The sequence below is a fragment of the Xenopus tropicalis genome, chromosome 3 (assembly GCF_000004195.4).
Source record: "Xenopus tropicalis strain Nigerian chromosome 3, UCB_Xtro_10.0, whole genome shotgun sequence".
Lineage (NCBI taxonomy): Eukaryota > Metazoa > Chordata > Amphibia > Anura > Pipidae > Xenopus > Xenopus tropicalis.
In genome coordinates, this window is record NC_030679.2 from 53,711,980 (window position 1) to 53,737,377 (window position 25,398).

The 25,398-nt window shown below is 35.1% G+C and overlaps 1 protein-coding gene across 1 annotated transcript in view; it reads left to right on the top strand.

The window, feature by feature from the left end:
* The window catches only part of lrriq1 (leucine-rich repeats and IQ motif containing 1), a 92,448-nt gene that overhangs the window by 20,300 nt on the left and 46,750 nt on the right, over positions 1-25,398 (top strand). The window contains exons 5-13 of the mRNA XM_031898898.1: positions 491-720; positions 1,401-1,475; positions 1,791-3,218; positions 10,122-10,274; positions 10,463-10,613; positions 12,404-12,597; positions 14,103-14,230; positions 14,879-14,952; positions 15,464-15,557. Of these exons, the coding sequence (XP_031754758.1) occupies positions 491-720; positions 1,401-1,475; positions 1,791-3,218; positions 10,122-10,274; positions 10,463-10,613; positions 12,404-12,597; positions 14,103-14,230; positions 14,879-14,952; positions 15,464-15,557 (2,527 nt within the window). The remainder of the gene's footprint in view (positions 1-490; positions 721-1,400; positions 1,476-1,790; positions 3,219-10,121; positions 10,275-10,462; positions 10,614-12,403; positions 12,598-14,102; positions 14,231-14,878; positions 14,953-15,463; positions 15,558-25,398) is intronic.

A 25,398-nucleotide genomic window follows, 5' to 3' on the forward strand; every position in this document is an offset into this window, starting at 1 on the left:
TCTTGCACTAAGCAAGGCAATTCCTAAAAATGAAAGTAAAGTCACATTCTATTTCTTCCCTATGAACAAGGTGAAACCCAATTTCCAGTCCATTGGGAACCCTCTATATTTTTACGAGCTGCCCGTTGAAGGGATAGGTTTGTTTATACAGTTCTCAGTGAACTAGTTATTCGTTTTAATTGGACATTTTGGCATGTGTACTTAAATAACAGACAACAAGAACTGCCAACTGTGCTCCTTTTTTTATACACTAACACTGCGATGTGACCTGTTGAAAATTACTGTTAAGAAAAAAAAATCCCTCCTGCCAAATAAGGGAATGTTAGGCCTATTATATACTTCCCCTGTTTTCACATGCACACCTTGTATTGTTCCATGAGCTATTGAAATTGGCCCTGAAGGTACACATTTCTATTTTTAATTGTATAAGTGATGCCAATGGATACTATTCTCTTAGGAATATTATTTGTAAGAAAGATTTTTATTACAGAATGTGAGAATCTCAATTTAAACCTTGGGTATACTGCAATGGAAGAAAGATGTAGACAGTCTCTTCTGCAGTGGGAGAAAGAGGAGAACGCTCACAATGAAATGAAAAGAAAAATGCTTGCTGCTGAGAAAGAAATGTTACATAAACAAATCCAGGAGCAAGAAAAAAGGATTGAAAATTGGAAAAGTGAATTTCAAAGGGAAAGTTCATTATTGCAGGCTTTTCATGATGTAAGTAATAAGTAGTGGAGAAAGGATGAGTTGGAATAAACTTTATTTCAATAAAATTATATAACATAGTATGAAGACAATGGTGAACAGGAAACTTTTGGTACTTGGCATACAATTGAATGGTACAGTGAACCATAGCTGTGATACCTAGTGTAAAGCTGGGCATGAGCAGGTGAATATACTGATAGGAAATCACCATTAATGAAATCAGTCTTGCAATTACACTGTATGAAAGCATAGTTTGAGGCCCTTGTTATTTTAAATGATATTCTGAACATCTATGTCTTGTTTTTGATTGTAGGACCCAAAATGCTGAGATTCATTTTATGTGTGATTAAAGGGACACTGCCATCACAAAATTAACCCACTTTTACTATTATACCATTTAAATTGTTCTATTTATTTTCATATTCTGTATATTTATATAATTTATAAATTGCATAACATTAGGGTCGCCACAAGTAAAGCAAATTACTCACAATGATCTGGGTTAATCGCAGGAAAATGCATAAAAAATGTATTTGAGTTTATGGCTAACAGTCAGTGGGAAACCTCACATATGAAAGCACTAAAAAGTACTAAATGCAGAATTTGATATTTACACTGATGCTAGTTTTGGCACATGTGTTTAGCCCATGTACAAATTTTAAAATATGTCATAATATATTATTTTCTTAAAGGAGCAAAAGAAGAAGCTTTGTGAGGTTGAAATGAAAAATCAGAATGAATTGACAGAAGAAATGAAACGACATGAGGTAAACTTATTTGCGAACATGCTTTGAAATGTATAGGCTGCTTTCTGCTTAACTTATAATAGGAGATTGTCAAGAATGTTTTAATTGCATTCAGGTACTCTTTTATGACAATCATTTTTAGAAATTAGAATTGTTTTCACATAATGGAGTCAGAACTTTCTGGATAATGGTTTTATGGATAACTGAACCCATATCTGTATACTTTTTTGTACAAAGGAAAACATTGCTGTGCATGTGTTATGCATTTTTTAACCTGCCTTTATCTGCTTTATGTTTACTATAACTGAGATTTTGCTTTTTTGTATCTGGTTTTAGGACTTTATTAACAAAATACAGAAAGATTTAGAGAAAGAGAAAAGCATATATGAAGAACAGAAGGCAAGAGCCAGGAAGCACTTAGAAGATTTATACAATAAATCTGCTGTGAAAATCCAGGCAGTGTTCAGAGCTCATTTGATATACAAAAGGTATGCACCTGTATTAAAATACAAAAAAGAGGAGAGAAAAGGGAAAAAGGAACAGCAGTTAAAATTGGAAAATGAAAAAAAAGAAATGGACCAGAAAATAAGACTCAAACTTGAGGAGAAAAGGCAAAAAGAGGTAGAAAGAAAAGAGAAGCATGAATATCAGAAAAGAATAGCGGAAGAGATGGCAATACAGGAATCCCTAAAACAGAAATTAAGGCAGCAAGAATATGAAAAGAAAAAGAAAGAAGAAAAGCAGAGACTAGAAAAAGTAAAACTGCTTTCACAACTTGAGTTGAATGGAAAAGAGACAGATACAAATAATGTGTACTTATATAAAGCATATACTGGTGAAGATAAGGAGGGTACAGTCAAGCACACAAAAGAAAGTCATTATATGCACCAAGACAAGAAAAACACAGCAGTGAAAGAAGTGGTTGGGGAAGACAATACAGATATCCAAAACAGTCAAATAGTGCCAGTAATTCTGGTGGCAGATATACCTGGAAACAAACTCGGAATAGTAACTACAAATTTATCCCAGATTAAAACTTTAGTAATAGAGACTCTTCATGCAAATGGCAGTGCAATGGAAAAGGTATTACATACTAGTCAAAAGTCTACAGAAGGGCCAGATGGACAGTCTACCACCCTTGCTGGTGATAAACCATTGTCAGTAGAGATGAGTGGAGATTATAGTGCACAGTGTCCCACCCTTGCTGGTGATAAACCATTGTCAGTAGAGATGAGTGGAGATTATAGTGCACAGTGTCCCACCCTTGCTGGTGATAAATTATTGTCAGTAGAAACGAGTGGAGATTATAGTGCACAGTGTCCCACCCTTGCTGGTGATAAATTATTGTCAGTAGAAACGAGTGGAGATTATAGTGCACACTGTCCCAAAGTGCATTCAAATAAAACACCAGAAGATGAACATAATTATCAGTTGTCTGTGTCAAATCAGCAAAATGAAGTTCCTATGCCTGAGGAAAGAACTGCCAAAAGAGATCTTAAGGAACAAAAAAGTATAAACCATGAACAAAGTGACAATTCTCTGATGCCACCTTCAGCAAGAGCTCTAGTTTTAACAGATCACATTGAGCAAAAGCGACTTTGGTGGATGAAAACCTGCAAACCATGGTCAAAGATTTTAAGGGAGAATAATAAAAAGAGCCACATTAAAAAGACAAAGCAACGGAAAAGCTTTATGGTAAAGAAGCTGCATCCAATAAATGAAGATCTCATCCTTAATAATAGTCCATGGCATGATTTGAAACAGGTATTAAAATGTAACTTTTTCCACTTTTCTGTTTTTTTATGAACTTCCATGTTTTCTGTAATTTAGAACAGTTAATTAAGTGTGCCAGACATGTTCAATATTGAATAGGAAGTTTATTGCAAATTTTACAATAATATATATTTTACGAGGGGGCGAAAGCACAAATTTTTTTTTTCAGAAAAAATCAAATTTTTTTCTAATCTATAGAACTTTTTGTAATGACCACGATAATATCATTAAAGTTGCACAACTTTTTTGTGGTTTTCGTTAACTTCCACGAAAAAGTTGTATTTTTTGCAAAGACTGCGACCATTTCGGAATTCATTCAAGCTTTGGTATAGTGACTATCTTTTGGCCAGGCTGGGTTTGTACAGTACCATTGAGCCCTATGGAAGGCTTCCAAAATCATGCATTGAAGTTTCAAAGCCAGAAAGGTTTTTGTGCCGTTTACGATCGTTCAGATCCGAAAATTTTGTCACTTTTGGATCGCAACCACAATATTTTCGTACGGCCGGGAAAATAATTTTTGTGACATTTTCAAACATTTATTGTGGTTACTCCTAATTTTTTCCAGCCGTGCTTTTAACCACCCAAAATTTGTACTTTAATGAATGGGCCCCTATGTGTAAATGGTCTTTATTTTAATGGTTTTGTAAATAGTTTTTTTTTGTTCTGCAGCTGTCTATCTGTCTTTTAGGCGGCCTTCTTGTTGCTGAAAGCCTCTGACCATAATAACCATATAGAGCTATATCACACATGACATATTACAATGTATACTTCATGCTTAGGTAGCCACATTATTACGAAGGTCAGGATCAAAGAAAACTAGCTAAAGTTATGTCCCATGTGGACCCCGTTCTAGTCACTGACTGACTAACAGGAAGTTGTACTTCTGTACTACTGTGGCTATTACTGTAAACATCTGTTCACTCCAGCCTTTATAAATTAAATTTTTTGTGTTTTTTTGCATAGCCTATCTATTTACCCAGTTTTATTTTTACTTTGAACAGTTCCTTTAAAGGAACACCAAGTAACACCAAAAAATGAAAGTGTATAAAAATAATTAATATATTATTTACTATTGCTCTGCACTGGTAAAAGTTGTGTGTTTTCTTCATAAACACTACTACAGCTTATATAATTACCCTGCTGTGTAGCCATGGGGGCAGCCATTTAAATTGAAAAAAGGAGAAAAGGCACAGGTTACTAAGCAGATAACAGATAAGTAGCATAGATTCCCATTGTATTCTACACAGTTTATCTGTTATCTTCTTATGTAACCTGTGCCTTTTCTCCTTTTTCAATTTAAATGGCTGCCCCCATGGCTACACAGCAGCTATTTCTATTAACTATAGTAGTCTTTCTAAGGCAAACACACAACTTTTACCAGTGCAGGGCAACAGTACATCATATTTTAATTATTTTAAAACATTTTTATTTTTTAGTGTTACAGTTCCTTTAACTTCAACATAGTTTATTTTAAGGTGGACCACCCGTTTAAGTTTGTGACATTACTACATATCTCTTTTCTTATATGATAAATTTTGGGTAATGTAAAAGGGTCTTTTAACCAGAGTCCAAAGCATACGCACAATAAGCCTAAATCAATTCAGATATGCTATGATAGTATTGGAACTGATTTCAATACAGCCATTAGTACCTGATAAAGAGCTCTTTATATTTAAACTGATTGTTATATTTAAATTGATCAGTTATATTATGCCTTCAGTAGAGTAAAGACTGACTTGTGAGGTAATATAATAAAAGTTTGCCCAAGAGCAGTAACCTATAGCAACCAACAGCAAGCATTTACTGGTCACCTGTGTTAAAGCAACTCTTATTGGTTGCTATTGGTTACTGCTCCTGGGTAAACTTAAAGCCTTTTATTACATATGGGGGTTATTGTGCAAGTTTGCTGCTTGTCTTACTCTGTAACCTGGTAACAACTACTGTATATGAACCCATCCCACATAATTTGCCTGTTAAACCCTGCAGCATTCACCTTTTCCTATTACTACTGCATGTTTTCTTCGCCATCACCTGTCTCTTTTATATACCCATGATTTTATTCTTCCAGCTTTATAAATTTGTCTAAAAAAATATCAATATCTCCCTGTTTTTTTTCTTTAGATTTAAACAATAGGCAAAAGATATGCTTAATACAAGCCCTATTCATTAATCTTATGTTGAAAAAGGCTTGTGCCTAGTGACGGACATAGGATTTTATAGCAGAATGCAGAATCCATTGTATTTTCTTTGTACTTTTAAGGTAGAGACAGTAGAAAGAGCATAGCTTAAATAGTAATTGGTAAAAAGTTTTTAAAGACATGGGTGCAGACTATATGAGCCTTGTTACGGAGAGGAAGTTTACTGTCAGCTTTTTGACAGCAATAAAGCATTTTTCTTCTTCAGAAATGAGAGAACTAAACCAATTTGCAAATTAGGTTGTAAGGGGTTATGTAATTTGAGGCTCAAAGTTTGCCCAGGAGCAGTAGAATTTACTGGTCACCTGTTTAAAAGCAAACATCTTATTGGTTGCAATGAGTTACTGCTCCTGGGAAAGTGTAGCGCCTTTTATTACATATGGGGGTAGGTGTCTAACCCCGGTTGATCAGTTTGTATCTTTTCATAGCCCAGTCTAACCATTAATGAGGTTTTTATTGTCCATTTGAAGATAATTCTGAAAATAACCTTCACTGTTGTTCAGACTTAACATCTCTTTATAGCGGACGTACACATGCAGCTGGTTTTTCTGTGTTTCTACTCATCCTAGCTATACTTTCCAAACTTAACTGTAACTGTGTTGTATTTATTGCACATTATATTTGGTTAGATGAAATGGTAAATGTTTACTGATTGCGTCTGAAAATAATTTGAAAATGTAATGTTAAGAACATGTTTTTATACTTTGTTCTATGAGGTAGAAAGCACAGGAAATTGAAAGTTTTGTGGTTTTGCAATGCGTAATATCCTAAGTACATATAATTTAGCAACATAATGTATTAAAACACATATGGAAACACATTGTAAAAGTACCAATTGGCACATTCTACTCTAGTTCAGATGAGCCTCCAAAATTGTTTCCAGTTCTTGCACTATGCCCTAATTGTGATATATATTACAACAGTCAGAATCAAAATATGAGTTTCCACCAGGAAAAAGATTAAACTATGCTGAAAGAGTTAAATGTGTGTATAATCAGTCTTCACTTGTACATAGTTTGGCAAGCTTGCCTCAAGTATAGTTGTGCAATAAACTATTCTTGTTTGAATTTACCATGTAACATCTAGGTGTCATGTATGCAGATTTAAATTGTCTCAAGTTCATTTCTTACAGTACATAAAAGTAATTAGTAGTATTGCTATGTGTTATGTATGGAGATTAAAAAGTATATTTCTTACATTACATAGACATATGTAATGGTCATGCTAAAATATTGCTTTTTTTTGCCTTTTTTTTGTATCCCCATAGTTCTTCATTTCTTCACAACAATCCCATATATCAGCTAAGAATCCAGCAGACACTAGAAATGAGCATGCACTAGGAATGCCTTTTATTGATCAGGGTATACTTGGCGGCACGTGCATCCTGAAATCAACAGAATACTGCAGTATATTATTTAGTGGTAGGAGGGTAGCACTTGCAGAATTTGCTTACAGTTACTTGTTACATGTCAGAGGAATAAGGGGAAGGGGGTGTTTAAGTAGGTACCATAATATTCGAGGAAGAGAGATACTGGCTGTTGGCATCAGCACAACATATCTATCTATCCCAAAATAATAATAAATAAGCCTTTGTTTGCACGGGGCTTTACATGCCCTTTAAATTTACAGAAATACAAGATATTATTTATCAGTGAGAACCCCAAAACCCGAATTAATGGGGAATGTATTTAATCTGGTAATTGGTTTGGCAAACACATTTTAACCCCTACACAGAAAACATTTAGGGCTTTTTCTGCAGAGTGTTTTTGTGCCCCAAGGTTTTTCCACTGGTTTTAAACAATGTTTCAGTTTCTTTGAATGTCTGTTTTCCTGCTGTTATGTATGCTTGTTTCTTACTTTATTATTGTTTTATTAACACTGCCATAAAAATGTTAATTACAAGTTGCAGCGCAGCCATTTCATTTAGTTCCCTTATGTAATTATTCAGTCTGGATACTTGTGAAAAATAAGCCTTGGCATGTAAAATGGTAGGAAATGAGCATTTCCCAAAGCAATTTTAATTTTCTAAGCCATCTTAACACATTACTACAGTATATCCCACACAGTTCCTTTTCCTGCAAGGGACTCGATCATGGACTTTTATCAACATCCTTGGCATAGAAATTTGAATCCAATAAAATTCTTGTTCTGGACTTTTTACTCCAGGAGAGACTACATTTAGCACTCCAGCTGTTATAGAACTATAATTCTCAGAATCCCTTGCTATAGCTGAGCTGGAGTTCTTAAATGTGAAGGTATTTAATAGCTGGTACATTACACCTGTCTGCATTTGTGCTGTACAATGGAGCTGTATGTGTAGAGTACTAATGGATTAAGTTACTAAAACCACGGGTTATAGTAACTGCCCCTCATGAAAACAGCCACATGCTAGCAGCACTGTATTAATGTGTTGTGATTGCAGGTCTCTCTACTTTAAAACAGAGCATAGACAAAGCCTATTACTTGCACTTTGCATCCTGCCTTCCAGTTCATAAATGAGGCGGTATGTGTTTTCGTCTGTTTAGTTAAATGCTATTCTAACAAAATTATAATGCCGCATTATTGGGCAATATTTATTCCAAAATGCATCCCTTTGTTCTTTTTTTCATGGACACTTTTTCCAGTGCTCCAGCACATCTTAATATAAAGTCTATAGAGAAATACACACAAGATGACCAGATGTGTACTGTGTTCCATTATAAGTACAAAAAGGCTTGTTATTATCTCTGACCTGTTTGTTATTATTGGAGGTGATTTACAAATATTCAATGGATCTTCTGCATCTTTCCCTTTTGTGCAACTCCTATTAAACTTATGGGGTGGCATGGTGGCTCAGTGGTTAGCTCTGCTGCCTTGCTAAGCTTGTGTGTGTCAGGCTGGAACTGTGACCTTTAATGTGTTTGATCTCACTGACTACACATGGCTTTCCTTTGGTTACTCAGCTTTCTACACAAACTTCAAAAATACACAAGCAAATGAACCTGGCCCCAGATAAAACTGTGTGTGTGCACTGTGTGGATATGATAAGAACCTTGTAAGCTCCACTGGGGCAGGGATTCGGGATTATTATATCAACTATATTATACAGGCTTTGATTCATTGTTCTTGTTTATAACACATCATCACTTTAAACAGGTCATTTACAATTCCCCATGCAGTGTTCTAAGTGGCATAACACCCATGTTTTTGCACTTTGCACATTGCAGAGACCTGCTGCATGCCTTCATTTGTTAGGCAGCACTCGATCCAAGAGGATTAGGCACGGGGAAGCACGTGGACATACCCCCACCTGCCTTGCCTCCTACCCGTCCCGCAAATCACTCGGGATTTTTGATCTGGTGCTTAGCTCAGAGACCAGCAACCCCAGGATCACAAGTGGTCTGAAAATGAGCATTAAGGGGTGTTCTTGCACTTGCGCCCCCTGGGTAAGTCAGTGGCCCGTTAGCGAGGTGACAGATGGGGAGATTAGTCGCCCCACAACAAATCTTCATTGCTGTGGGCGACTTATCTCCCCGCAATGCCATCCCACAGGCAAGAATGTAAACCGCCGGTGGGATGGCATACGCGTCACTATGATTTCCGGAAGTCAAAATTGTATGCCATCCCACCTGCGATTTACATTCTTGCCAGTGGGATGGCATATCGGAGAGATTAGTCACCCATTGCAACGAAGATTTGTCGCAGGGTGACTAATCTCCCCGTCTGTCACCTCCCTTAAGTTTTTGAAAGATTGCTGTGTAGAAAAGATTAACTCATAGGGCGAAATATATATAATTTGTGTCATTTACATATTAAGTGACCTACTAGATAATTTTATCAAACTGGAATATATATATAATAAATATATATCAAGAAATATGGCCTTTTAACATCTTTTCCCTTGAGCCACCAATACAGAAAAAGGTTTTTGCTTACACAAAGGGGCTTATTTATTTATGCTGTGTATAATATTCACCATACATCACCAGGCTTCACCGTTTAAAAAACAGTGTCATTTTTTGACTCGTTTATTCTTCTGCAGGAAATTGCATATATTGCAAATTGCATCAGATGGTGGAATTTGCCATTTATTTTACACAGATTTTACCCCTTTTTTCTGCAAACTTCGTTTTACAAAGCATAATATATATATATATATATATATTCAGATAATCAGTTTAGGGAGTGTCAAGATTATCAATCTAGTATAAGAAGCAATGCACAGTTTACCCCGGGCGCTAGTGTATTTTAAGTGAGACTGCACAATGACCACAACAATGATTGCATGGAGGTTTTAATCCTGTTAATTGAGATTTAAAAACTTGAGTACCACCAGTATGGATTTGCTATATGTGGGATATTTTTTGTTCAAAGGATATTCAGATAACAACATGAGTCTTTTATTTGTAGATTATTCCCATGGTTGCCAGTTTTTTTTAACCAAAATAACATTTGAAATAAGCAGTTCCCAGAAACGGCAAGTCCTATCAATTAAATCAGTAGGACAAGATTTATAACATGATTATTTACAGGAAGTTGTTTTTTCTTTTGTTATTGTTATTATTTTTCTTAATTTTAAATAATAAGGAAAAATGCACATTTGAGGCATTTTTTAGTAAGGGACTGAAATATGCTCTTACTAGTCTGGTATAATGGTATTAACTACCTGCACTGAATGACCTACAGTCTAGTTTTAATGCATTTTCTTTTTTAAATCCAGGTCACAACCGTTACCCTCCATGATTTACCCGGCTGCAGTCTTACTACTTTATCCAAATGTACAAAGCTTAAGTATTTGTCACTCAGGTGTTGTGGATTAACTGCTCTTGAAGGCATAAGTGACTGCAAAGATTTACACTACATTGATGTCCAGGTATTTCCTTTCTAATATATTTCTAGACACATATTCTATATATATATATATATATATATATATATATATATATATATATATATATAGATATATACACAAACACATTCAGAAAATATGTTGCTTAAGATGAAAAAAAGATAGTAAAACAAGATGTCTTGTGGTCAAATGTTGAATTTTTCTTGCCACAGCAAAATTCGATTCAAGTTGTACAGTGTGAAAATTTGGAAAACCTCTATGTACTTCTGTTGAACAAAAACCAAATAACATCCATTCATGGAATAGACAATTGTAAGAACCTAAGGAGTCTTGAATTATCATACAACTCAATAACCCGAATAGGTAAGCACATATTTTTTATACATTTTTGACAGCCGGTAAAGAGTGAATTAGGCTCTGTTTAGGAATTTGATTTGTATATATCTATCCTTCATGGAGATGGACAGCTCAGTGATGAGTTTGAGAGCCACCTTCCACTTTTCATCAAGCTCAGGAATGTCACTCTACTTCAAAGTCCTAATTTTCTCCAGCGGAGAGGGGCCAGGACAGTATAGTACATAGCCAGGACAAGGGGTTAGCTAGGTCCTGTCTATATAGATAAGTTTCAAGGGTTGTTTAAGCTAAACTTACAGGTGGGAATTGCACACGGAAAGCATGGTGCAGCTGCTAGTACCTGAATAACATATCTGGAGAGGGTGAACTCCTTGTTGTGTTATGTCTTAGCATTTACATTTACCATCAATGACAATATTACCTAGGGTTTATATATCCAGCTGTGCCCATCTGGCAGTATCTGGCAACGAGTGAAAGTGGGGGCGGTAGTTATTGTTCCATAGCAGAGTAAGGCAAGACCAAGCCTCAGAGTGGCCCCGGTCCAGTTTCTGATATGTTTGGAAGGCCTGTACAACCGTCTTTAAAGGAGGAGTCATGACATAGTGAGAAAAGGCACCTTGGTAGGGAAGTTTAGGAAGGGCTTTGAGAGAGCCTATCACGACAGACTCTAGAACCACAGCTGGCAGCAATACTTTTTTTTTAGCAAGAAAAAAACTGTTGATACAAAATTCCATGGAATATTGAAATGATTTAATGCTTCATTTTCCATAAAGGGACTAAAGGTTTTTTTTTCATATCTTCTGCCTCATAAATTATTAAATGATGGTGTTCTTACAACCTTAGAGTGATTAAATTATATTTAACCAATCTGAATTGGACTAGGACTAGGATATTTTTGTAAAAATAACATTTTATTCAGAATTATGGTTTCCAAGCCATTTCTATAATATTAAGAAGCCTAAAATGTATTTTTGATCTATTTTTGATTTACTGAAAAGTGTCAAGTACTGTAAGTGGTAACAAAGATTAAGTCCTAATGGACAATTAAAATCTGTGACATGTAATGTGATTGTAATTTAGCACAGATTTTCATGTAGTTAACTAGGTTAGCATATAAGATAGCAACATAACATGTCCTGAGTGTTCACTGAGGGATTATTTTATACTGAGCTCACAAAATAACATTAGCGGAGGTGTTTACCTGTAAAAGGATTGTTGTTGAAAAAATTGCGATGGAGTAGTGGGTCATCTGTTTGTGATAGTAGAAGGAATGGGGTGCTGAACCAGAAACGTCAGTTATATCCTCCGTACCCCACTGATATGTGAGCTAGAGGACAAGTATGCAAATTGCATATGCCAGCAGAGACATGTGGTGCTGTACCCCATTACTGAAATGATGTTATTGGTTGTATTGGAATTTCCCAGGTTGATGGTGCTCTAATCCACAGGGCATAGCTGGTGACAGAATGTTTTAATGGCTTTAACATAATGTTAATTAGCCTTGGCCATCCCAGTCACAGTATTCAACACCATTGATCAGTTTTGTGGGGTTCTGGAGAGATGCCTGCGATGTTTTCCACTGCCTCAGAAATTATTAACTCATACATTTTTATACCATGTTGGTACAAAAAAAGTTTTATAATCTAAATTAGTTTACCAGATTAAATGAGATTTATTCCTGTATTACTGCAGTTGTTTTCTGACATTGGATTAATCAAAAATAAGAGTAATATTTTGTTTGTGTTTTATTTATTTATTATCCTTTTAAATAAGCTAAATCATTTCATTTTTATTCTTAGGTGACCTAGAATCTCTGAAGAATCTTCAAAGGCTCACTTTGGATCACAATCAGCTTATCAGCACCAAAGGTTTGGAGGTTGTTAGTGGTCTGATGTATTTGGACTGCTCTTATAACTATCTCACTGAACTTGAAGGCATTAAGAATTGTGGCCTCTTACAGATTCTAAAATTACAAGGAAATAATCTCTGTGAGGTAAGGGTATTAAAATGTTAAAACTGACCATTTGTGTGTGGCAAAACCAGCTGCAGTCACCCATTTTCCCTACTCCTACCCTTTTGGAGAGTAGAATCTAAAGATAATGTAAGAAACTTACCTTGTCCCTTATTGCAATTGTTCCATATGCAACTTCAATATGTTCTCCAACAGTAAAGGGGTCTTTCCCTTATTTATATATGATCTTACAAAAGCCTTTATTATTACCGCTCAATATGTAGCCCAGCTTTCTAAAAAATTGGTATGATAGCACAACAAAGATGTCATATCTGGTCACTGGTGGAGATGTCTGTGCCTTTCACTCCTTCATGCAAAAGTAACAAGCAACAGATGTTGCTAGAAAATTGGGTTTGTTTAAAAGAAATGGGACAAAGAACAGTTAAATACCAATTTCATTCTGTCAGGCCATTTTACAGAATGGGCATATACCTAAGGCATACTTCTCACTACAAGATATTACTTAAAATTAATTTGTTTCTTAGAAAGATGGCTGCAATAGGGAAGCCTTAAGATGGCCATACACTGGCATATTTTAGTTGCCATTTTGGCTTCTTCAGTCCGAGTTGGCAGATTACCTGCCTATGTATGGGGTATTCTGACAGGTCTACCTGAACGGTATTAAAAATCATCCAGATATCAATCTGACAGCTTTAAAATCTTGTTGGTGTGATGACCACAGGCTTGTTGATGCAGTCCTCAGTTTGATGGCCTGTTTCCCCGTCATTGTGATCCAATAATTTGATCAGTCGATATTGCCCACCTCAGGGTGGGCATATTGGGATAGATCTGCTCATTTGGCAAATTCACAAAATGAATGGATCTTTCAATATATGGACAGCTTTAGGATTTAGGATAAATGCATACTATTTTGTAATGAATAGTCAAAGCACTCTGTTGCAAAACCATTTGCATTACACAGCTTGTGTTGCCCTTATCCCACCTTTGTTGAAACGTGTTGCATGCGCCAAACCCAAAATGTGCATCTCAACGATACATGTTCTATTCTTAGTTTCAAATTGACATGTTGTATTTATATTATTTACAATTAAATACAAGCTTTGAATGATTTGCAAATTATTGCATTCTGTTTTTATTCATATTTTACACAATATCCCAAATATATATTTAATCATGGCTAACCTAAAGTATTCTTTAGTAATCAATAAGATGTTTGCTTTGAGATAACAAATCAGTGAATAAAACCTACTGATGTTGGTTACCCATCCTCACTGTCTTTAGAGATAGTGGGAAACACATACTGTCTGGTTTAGCCCCCTTTATACTTTTGAACAGAGAAATAGTCATTTTATATGGTATTAATAAAGCTTTATAAAGATTATTCATCATTTTTATGGGTCCCTACCCATGTGATGCCTTCAGTGTAATTTCCCTACCTCGCCTCCTCTTTCTGGCATTTTCTCATATTGCACAGTACAAATACCTGTCTTTTATATCCGTAACAGTACATAATGTTTTTTTTGCAGCCCCCTAAACTGGATAATCATGTTCTGCTGCAAGAATTATACCTTGATGATAACAGCATATCAACAATGGAGACAATGCCATCATATTGGTTGCCGCTATTACAGACTCTTTCAGTATCTCGAAACAGGTAAAAAGAAATAAAAAGAAAAAATGAAAATACACTTTCAGGCATAGTCTAAGCAGACATATTGACTAGTACTTAGAATGTTACAAATTACTAAAGAAAATGTATTCAACAAAAGGTGTGTGCTTTTATAACAGAGGATAAAATCCTTTATTTCATTAACCTAAACTACTGTTAATAAAAATAATTTCCTTCCTGTATGTTCCTTGCAGTTGGGGTGTGTTTCTGGGAAGTATAGTAAACTAGGTGGCCCATTGACAGGAAGATTTTAGCTGCTGATTCAGGTGCTTCAGGCCGATTCAGCAGGTTATCTGCCTTTGTATGGTCACCATCGACGGGTGGTATGTAGAGCGGTAGTAAAGAAATTGCATTGTACTTACCAACTTTATCTCTGTCCTGTGAAGGGCCTGCAGCTATGGATTAACCCTGGCCCAGCCAACAAGGACACCCAACAACATGTCTGCCTGTATAGTGATTATGCGGCCATATTCTGGAAAGCTGCTATTGCGATTTAATTTCTCCCCTTGTGACTGTGCCCATAGTCAGTTTAAAACATTCATGGCTGTAATACTAACCTGTTTAATTTGAAATAACACATTCCTGTAAAATGTACAAAATGTTTTCACTATTTTCCACTATTGCTTTTTTCAGCTTAATACATCTCGCACCATTAAATTCATTCATTTCCTTGGAAGAATTAGATATAAGCAGCAACTGTGTATCAGGTATGTTGAAAGGAGTAGAAAGAGCTTTCTTACGCTAAGGCTTTTTTTTTTTAAGGCGTATTTTATATTGGGGACAATGCACCACGCTACATGTACACATTCCTGTGATTAAATTTCATTGTGCTGGGGTTACACATACAAATCTGTATGAGTTGTGAGCCCTTCACATGCAGTTACACATACAAACATATAACAAATAAATAGCTTAGACACCGATAATTTGTTTGAAGCAATTATTTGCCATGGATGTTGCTAAAAGAAAGCATGTGTCTGATTTTTCTGAGATACTTTCTTTTAAATATAGCCAAGTTTAACTTCTCTGTAAATGTGGCCATACATGGGCAGATTTAAGTTGCCAGTTTGGCAGACAACAGAATATTGTGTATACCATTTCCCAATGGCATACCAATCATAGTGTAGTGTTGTAAAACATTACTTTTGATAAGCACAGACCTTTACAGCTTGAATATCATTATTTAAATGTTATAGATCTTTATGTTGTATATTTTAGATTTGCAAAGCACTATCTTGTGGCTTGAAGGTTGTGGAGTTTTAAGAAAACTTTATGTAGGAAAAAATCCACTTGTGCAAGAAGCTAACTGGAGGTAAGCAAACTGAAAAACATTTATTTGTAAGATTCCTTTTAGTTAGCAAGTTGCTAAAAAAAAGTTTTTGCTTTAAAGTTGATTTACATAGTTTTATGCTTTTTATGTTTACAGAGAGAACAAAAGTGGCTCAGGTATCCATTCTTAGATGCAAGGTTCCTCAGTGCAGAAAAAATAGGGATAAAAAGTATTAACAGTTGTTTATAGTAGGGCCAAACAAACACCGCTGTACCCTGAAAATGCAAAGTAGCATTGTTCCATCTAAAAGTACAGTACAGTTCATTCTCCTTAAAGGAACTGTTTAGTGTAGAAATGAAACTGGGTAAATAGGCTATGCAAAATAAAACATGTTTTTAAAGTATATAGTTAGCCAAAAATGTCATCTATAAAGGCTTGAATGAATGGATGTCTAACGTAATAGTCAGAACACTACTTATTCAGCTTGTCTACTCCTTACTTCCTACTGCCTTACGTTCATTAACCAATGAGTGACTTGAGGGGGGAATATTGGACTTAACAGTTCAGTTAGTTTGCTTTTGAATTTGACCTGCATGTTCATAAACTAACTGAACAGTTATGTCCCATGTGGCCCCCCCTTCAAGTTGCTGACTAACAAAGAGGTTAGAGAGCTGAAAGTAGAGTTCTGACTATTACATTAGACATCCACCCTCTCTAGCTATTATAGATGACATTTTTGGCTTACTATATTAGAAATATTTTTTTTATTTCGCACAGCCTCTTTTTACCCAGTTCCATTTTTACTTTGAACTGTTCCTTTAAAACCCCATAGTATCAAAAATGTAAAGACAACAACAAGAGGTCCTCTGCACCCACACATTATCAATATCTATAGGACATTAAGGGGTATATTTATCATGCTGTGTAAAAAGTGGAGTGAAGCATTACCGGTGATGTTGCCCAGGGCAACCAATCAGCAATTAGATTTCAACAGTTAGAAAACCAATGCAAAGCATCTGATTGGCTGCTATGAGCAACATCACCGGTAATGTTTTACTCCACTTTTCACACAACTTGATAAATATACCCTAAGACATTCTGCATTAAGCTATCAAGGCAGTGGTTAAAGAGCTATGAATTTTTTCTAGCAAATTGTGGTGAGCTTTAATTTAACTTTTAAATAAATTAATCTCCTAATAAACATTACATCTGTTACCTTGAACAACCTTTCTTCTGTGTGCTTCCTTAAAGCTCAGGAAATATTTCAATGCTAACTGTAACAAGAAGAAGAGTCAATAGACAGAGCTCTGTTCGTTTATTGGCTGATGTAAGCTAGCATGTATGTTTTACCTTATTTGTGTCAACACAGTGAATCATATGAGCCAGGAGGCAGACTTTCTGGCATTTTTCTGTTTTGGATTATCCAGTAGTACATGATACTAGAAAAGGACATTTTTGTGTTATTTGATATGTTTTTATACAATCCTGTAATGTTCAGAGGTACAGTTTCCCCTTTAAACTGGGAATTCCACCCACAAAAAATAAGAAAACAATCTGCATAATAAAACAAAATGTAATTCTAAGCAACCTGTGTGAATTTAAAGTTATTTTTAAATACAAATACTGTTTAAAGCAATTCACTTTTACAAGCATTTTGTAATTTTGCTGTTAGCTTTAAGTGATAACAGAATCAGAATCTATTTATAAATTTGCATGTAGGTTAGATGTCAAGTTAAATATATATTATTTCTTTATAGCTTAAACTTACAGATATATTGTTAAACTTTACAAGCTTGATTCTTTATTGTAGCTTACTAATAATTTTACGTTGGATGTGATTTGCCATTTTTAACCTAACTGCTCAGTGAGTAGGAAAACAAAATTACATAATGTTTTTTTTTCATGAAATTCTGCTTGTTTCAGCTGAATTGTTCTGCTTTTTACCATCTTCCACCAATAGATGTCACTGTGCCCACGTTTTTTTTGTGCATTTTACATGGGCATATATATTATAATATGGTTAATGGATTATTTGAAAAATCAGTGACACTTCTGATAATTGTAATTTACTGGGTAGCACTGGTGGTAAAACAATCACATTTCAGTGTAATGCAACTATTGCAGCACTTCATTCTGAATTTTCTGTAATACTTAGATGGTAAGCTCTACTGGGTGGGGACTTTGTCTTGTGTGTCTTAACAACCACTATGTAACTGTGTATGTTTTTATTTTTGCCCCTACTTGTACTTCTGCTGTATCCTAAAAAAACATTTCTATTTTTATACAAGTAGCACTATATATTTTGTTCCGTAATTAAAAGTGTTGATATTAAATTTTTTAGTTCCACAGAAGACCCATTGAAAGATATTTGTGGTTTGATAAAAAAAAACCCACAAACCCAGAATGTTCTATTTGTTGTATTAAACCAAAGCAGTAACTTTGATGAACCATAATCTTTGAAATATATGCAACAGAGAAAAATTTTACTTATTGCAAAATAAGCCTTTAAATAAGAGCATCTGATACTGGTAATTATGTAAAACTCTACTTCATCCACATCTGATATTTGAATTGGATACAGTATGTATATGTGCTTGCATGTAAAGTGTACTTGTCCAGCACCATGGAGTCATTCACAAATGCATATGAATTAAAGGGGGTATCAAACTGAGACAACAGTTAATGAAAAAAGGTTAAATAAGGAAGTAAGTACCTACCCTAAAGAGCTTTTATCCTTATTAGTATGTTGTACATGCATAAACTTTAGGGATGAGCTTTTGTCGTGACTCCTGATAACTGGCTAACCCCCCCCCCCCCCACCTCTCCCATATTGCAATGTTTTTAAGTTTAAACTCTGTCCCTATCGCTAATCCCTAGCTAAAAATGCAGAGAAGCGCAGCCACGTACCCCACCGACATCTTGTTACCGTTTGAAGACTCTTTGGGACTCTCTGCCGATACAAACCTGCTTGTGCATGCGCAGTTAAAGCTGATTTCCTGCTACCTCCAACTGGACATACGCAAGCAAGTTTGGTAAGAAGATATCAGCCAGATACGCTGCTGCACTTCTCTGCATTTTTAGCTACTGGTTTGCGATAGGGACAGAGTTTAAACTTAAAAACAATGCGATAAGGGAGAGGTGAGGTGCTTTAACAGTGCTTTTTGCGCCCGGGGGGTATAGTTCTCCTTTAATGAGAGAAGAAAAATTATGTAAAATAAACAAAGTGAAAAAAGTTGCAGGGTACCTTTTATAAGGCACTCCTAATGACTACAATGGCAGCAAGGGAGATAAAATAAGCAACGGCGGTGGTGGTTACCTCTTTAGCATTTTTCACTTTGCAAGGTTAGGAAATGGCTTTAAGAAGCTTAAAAGAGCATATATACGTGTTTGATGTTTAGTGACTTCAGCTGCTGCAAATATCGAGCAGAACTGAGAAGAAGTTGAGATTTGGAAAGAACTGGGAGAAGAATGCTGCAGTACAGAAAAGATAAGTCTTAGCAATTGAGCTAGAAAGGGCCATATCCTGGCAATGTTTAAGGGAAAAGCAAAAGGTTATGCACATCTTGGGATGAATGTTTTTGGGGAATCAAGAATGATGTCAAGTCAGGCGCAGAGAGTGCACTAATGGGAAATGGCAAAAACATGGAAATATGCCCATAGCGCACATACGTTCCAACATGCTCACATATTAACACCAAATATAAGTTGCTGAATTGGCAAACTCTTTTTAACAGATACAGTGGCAGTGGCAGTGACAAGGCAGTGGAAGAATGCTTTAACAAAGAGAGAAGAAGCAGATGAAGAAATAATGCATTTCAGTCCATGAGATATAATTAAAGGCTTGATCAATAAGGTTTCCTGCACCTCCAAAATACAGAAAGACATCACAGAACTCTTGGGAGTTACAAGAGATGTCGACTGATGATAATAATATTAATTAGTTAATTGTATTAACTTGCAATAAGATCTAAAAGAGTGTATTAAAATTCACAGAGGTCTGATTACGAAATCAGAACAAGGATAAGAAAGAGTAAGCTTAAAGGGGACCTGTCACCCACACTTAAAAAGCTGTATATTAAAAGTCCTTTAAAAATGAAATATGAAATCCAATTTTTTATTTTAATTTAATCATTCATACCTGTTGTACCTGTTGTATACATTTGTTTACGAATCTCAGCCAGCTGTCAATCATTTATTGCTTGCCCTGCCTCTATGCCTGAGGCAGCTTGCCTTAATAACAGGGAACACAAAATGGCTGTGACTGTAAATTACAAGACTGAAAGGAAAAAAATGTAAATGTAATTTATATAGTGTAAGTAAAGTTTTTTTGCTCAACTAACACGATAGAAGAGAATTTGGAATTATTTCTTAGGGTGACAAGTCCCCTTTAACCCTTGTGAATTTTTCAACAGCACAAAAAGTGCTTAGTGGTTAACTAACAAATAATGATGAATGTGTAAAGGGAATATTGCAATAGTAGCAGTGCCCTTCTGCCAATACAATGTTAATTACAGTTCTAGTGCTAAAACTTTATGAAAATTTGTTCCCACTTAAATACTAATTAATCAATCAAAATTAATTTACTTAATTCAATGTAAAAAGTGCCAGTGCTTCAATAGAAATCAATGATTACCAGTTAAAAAACTGCTCCTACAATTCATTCAATTTAGGATTGAGAAATGTGAATATTGTAGAGAGTGGAGAAGTCTCCAAACCTACTATTTCATCATCTGGCTATCTAATACCTGGGACCCCACAAGAGGGAGAAGACAGGAAGCCAAAGACTGTGGTCTTTACCTTGCCTGCATCAATTGAAAGAACTATCTTACCTAAAAAAACATAAATCCAAGGCCCCTTAGAATTGAAAAAAGATAAGATAAAAGGAAAAAGGAGATTGAAATATATCCACACACTGAACTAAGCCAGCCATCCCCTGAAATTGCATTGTGCTGGTTTTGGTTAAAAAAAAATAGTGATTGCACTATAATTACAATTATGCTTAAGTCAATCAATTCGCCAGCCACCCCCAAAATCTTAACTGTACATCACACTGATAATAATAGTCAGGAATGTTTTCCTCCAATGTATGAAGAGTGGAAATCTTGGCTAGGAGAGGCGTTTCCCTTAGACCTAGTTTTCCATGCTTACAAATCAAGAACTGATAAAATAAATCTTTGACCCACAGTACAAGCATAAACCTGAATATTTTTGCTGATGTTTCTCCTCTAAAAAGAAAGCTGTCTAGCTACCAGCTTAATGGTAACCAGAGAGAATCAAGGTGGTGTTAACAAGAGAGGGTGCCACACCAAGAAAAGAAAGAGTACAATTTCTCTCCAAGACAGGTATCCTGGATGCAAAGGGTTACCAAATTCTCAGAAGTAAATCTCAGCCAGACAACTCATTTTAAAGACTCTCAGAGAGGCCTTTCAAGTTTCAAAAAAACTTTAAATAGTTTGATATATTGACCCACAGATCCAGATCCTACACAGATGCCAACCTGTTGAGATGAGTCATTAGGGACACTACTGGGACCATGAAAAACCTTCCTAAAGGCAGTGAAAATATTATCAAAGTGATCCTCTTTTCAGCACTACATTTTCTTGGTACATTTTAAAAGAATGAAAATAATGTTTATGAAAAAGATGCACACTATATGTGAGGGAACTGGTTAAGTGGAAGTGGATGAAGGCTGATGTTTAGGAGAGGAATCGGGAAGGCTGGACTTTGATTTAAAGAATGTATGGAAGCACAAAATGTTAGCGATATGTGTTCATAATGCCATTTTATAGATAATCTACAATAAGCTGTTCTGTGGAACATTTGGAACACTTATCCAAAAGGATAAAAATATTAAAGTCAAGGCTGAGAAAAGTTAATAAAATGATGCCTGGTTTACATAGTAAAACTCATTCAAAATATTAAAGAACTTCAACATGTACAGGTCAGAAAAGGCATCTGTTATAAAGAAGGAGAATATTAGAAAATGTTCTAAGAAAGACTAGCCAGAAAATGTTCATATTCGTGCAGCACACAAAAATCAAATATAAAAAGGAAGGTTATACAAGGTTAAATTCAGATAATCTGTTACGAAGCATCTTTTTAAACTTTGGAACAACCATCTTAAACAACTCTCTGACAGCAGTGGATGCCTATTAGTTTTGCTTTAGAAGTATTACAGTACATTTTTTTTGATTAACGTTTAAAAACTAAATCAGTTTTTTAAAAAAAAAACGGAGCTTCAGCAATTAATATAAGACAGTAAATCTGGCAGCATAGTTACAATTCACCCAGAAACTCAATTTCTAAAAAGAAAATTTTATGTTGCTCTGCGACAAAACTCTGGCCTCCTTAAATTAGGAATCCAGTATTGGGCTTGTTAAATGTATTGACATTTTTTTGAAGTTTTGATGCAGACAAGAACCTATTTTACCCTTGAACTACTGCTGGTGCAGCAATGTCACTGGTGTGGGCACTAAAAAGTCTGCTTTTGGAAGGTGTCAGAGTGTTTGTGATAATTGCCTTCCAATACTAGTATAAATAATAAATAGAATTCATGCTAGTTATTAGTTATGTTAGTGAATTTTTAGAAGATTTCTGTTCATCCTACCTGCTCAGATCAGCTTTCATGTTGCAGGGACTCATGTTGCTTATCCACACTTAGATACAGCACAAAGTTGCAAACTTCTCACTGGGTCTTCTAAGTGCTTGTGTGCCTCCGGCCTTACTCATTAGTGTTTTTATTGTGGGAAAATGTTATTCTAAAACAGTATTAATCCTTATTTTTAAATATGTCCATATAAAAGCATATTTACTAATTCAGGGGGAAAAAAAGGTGGGTACAAAAAAAAAATGGGACAAAACATATGCAACTCTTTTTCTTGAATCTTATTAAAAAAAAAAGGAAATTTAATATTTACACATGTTTTTTTTCCACAGAAATGACATTATTCCATTTATTTTTAGTGGGGCTAAAAATGTTTTAATGAAATGGTAAAATAAATAAAGTTTTCATCTGTGTTTTCTTACAGACAATTTAAGGGTCAGAAGAATATTCCTAAGTATATTCAAGTATACTTGAATTTTGATAAATAGGTCCCAAAAGGATTACTGGCAAACTTGCCTTTGCCAAATGTTCACTACAATGGACAATAGTGATGTGCGGGCCGGACCGATACCCATGGGGTTAGGGTCGTATGCGGGGTTGAGAAAATCTCGACCCCCACATCACTAATGGACAACTGATTTCTCCAGAATGCTTTCCCACGTGCAATGGAGTGAATAACCAGTGGGAAAACATGTTGGGCAGTGTAGTCTTTCTTGAAGGCTCATTTTTTTTATTAGGCAGAAGGCTGTACTGCTTCTGTTAGGCTTACTACTTTATAAGCAATTTCAGAGAAAATGTCATGGGACATTATTCTTGCATCATGTACTATTAATGCTATATTTTAAAATGGGAACAATTTATTATTTAGCCTTAAGATCTTTGTAGTTAGTACTGTGATAACAACATTGTCTTAGCTCTTGGTGGCACTGTGCTGTCTATTCTACATATCTCATGCACTATTTAAGTCACAGGCCAGGTGCGCAGGTTGTTCCTGCCAATTGAATGTCCTCTAGTGCCACCCATCTAGTATAGGTATGGGATCCATTATCTGGAAGCCCTTTATCCAGAAAGTTCAAAATTGTGGAAAGGTCATCTCCCATATGAGCATTTAATTTTCATTACTTCATTACTTTTCTCTGTAATAATAAAACAGTACATTGATCCTAACTAAGTTATAATTAAACCTTATTGAAGGCAAAACAATCCTATTGGGTGTGATTAATGTTTTATTTTTTCTGTTTAAATTTTTTTAATAGACGTAAGGTATGGAGTTCCAAATTACGGAAATACCCCTTATTCACAAAACCCCAGGTCCCAGTCATTCTGGATAACAGGTCCCATACCATTACTACTGTCTTTTATTCAAAAAGTTTACAATATTGAAGGCTCTAATTCATGCAGACATTGGTAATGCCACAAAGAACAGTGGATTTCTGTGGGATTCTTTACGAATAAAATACTGTCAGTTTTATAAGTTTAAACTCTGGTTAGTTCAGTTCATTTTAGTATTAGGAATATTAGGATCTAGACAAAAGATTAATTTATTGAAAGGATTTGGTGCTCTGTAAAATGTGCAATTGGTGAATTCATTACTAAATCTTTGTTCTTGTAGTATGTCCTAATGCACTTTGTATAACCTCCCGATAGCAGCAAAGGCATTATTGTAACATTTTCCAGTCGACTGACTACTTTTATGTATAGCCAGCGATAACACCATCAGACTGAAGGACTAAGAAGTTATGTTTCAAGAATTAAACCCAAGTATCAGTTCTTGTGCTCCTAGGGAAATGAGTTCCATTGCAGTCATGATTAATGGAGCCTCTTAAGTGTTGGAGAATTCACTAGGAAGTTTTCACTAAATGAAATATTGATTTAGCCCCTCAACATGTGAGACACAGCTGGAAAAAACTACTGTTGAGATCCTCTAACTCTCAGATGCATTTCTAACCACATAAATCATCTTGATTTGGCACTTATTTTATTAATTACGTTTTAGGATTGAGCTGTATTTTCTTTTTTCCTTTAAATGAAAAATTAAACTTTACTCAGCAGACGCTTTTCATTTGAAATAGTTTAAAATGGTAAATTTAACATTTTTTTTTATATCTAGCGGTAAAAATAGGGCTCATGCCCTATTTACATCCGAATATATTTGCTTAGTCAGTTGTACAAGTTAAACAGAAATTCCTTCATTCTAAGGACCCGGCATAACTTATTACTTTGTAAATCGTAACATTTCACAGGAAAACTAGATATAAAATCCCACTTTTTTTCCTACAATATGAATGATCACATTGAAGCAATCACATATAAAACTTAATTGTTCCATTGCCTGATAGAATATAAGATATAAGTATGTGCTATTTCTAAAATGACAGTTTCCTGCACATATGGTGACCAGCAGTATAAAGTTTGTTAAACACAGATTAAGGAGACAACCTTGAGGAGGTAAAGGAACAAATGAAACAAGCTATATCTAACAAAGGGTTAAGGTTGTATAGTAATGTTCAATGTGAGCATCATACATGCAGTTAGGTCTATAAATATTTGGACAGAGACAACTGTTTTTCTAATTTGGTTTTGTACATTACCACAATTAATTTTAAATGAAACTATTCAGATGTAGGTGAAGTGCAGACTTTCAGCTTTAATACAGTGGGGTGATTTTTCCGTTACGGTTTCTCTAAAAATTTGTGGGGGTTTTTTGGAAATCTTCCCTGAAAAACCCATAATTTCAGAAAATAACTTGTAAAATTTGTGATTTATTAACGCTTACTTGGAAAAAAAGAATTTGGCAGGTTTGATCTCTCGAGTACCATTGAGTCCTATGGAAAGCTTCAAATACTAGAAATGTTCGAGTTTAAGTCTAAATGGTTACAAAAAGGGAATATTTATTGTCAGCCTGTACTTTTTGCTACACACTTTCAAGGGGAAGTTAATCCCATCTTTGTTTACTATTTCACACATTTTCAAGGGGAAGCTAAACACATTATTGTTTTCCATGAATGAGTGCCAATGCTACTAAATTGCTCCTGGAGTAATTCCTATTTGGGAAAAATAAAGAGGATTCATGTAAATGAACAGCCATTTAAATTTCACAAAATTCTTGAGTTTTTTGGCTCGAGAAAATTGAGATTTTCAGAAACTCAATATTTTTCGTCGAGTTTATACGACTTTCAAGCTCAGAAAAAAAAAGAATTTTAGTAAATCTGCCCCTTTATATTTGTTTTTACTTTCCCCTTAAGGCTGTCAGTTTGCTGTCCATTATGGATTTCATGA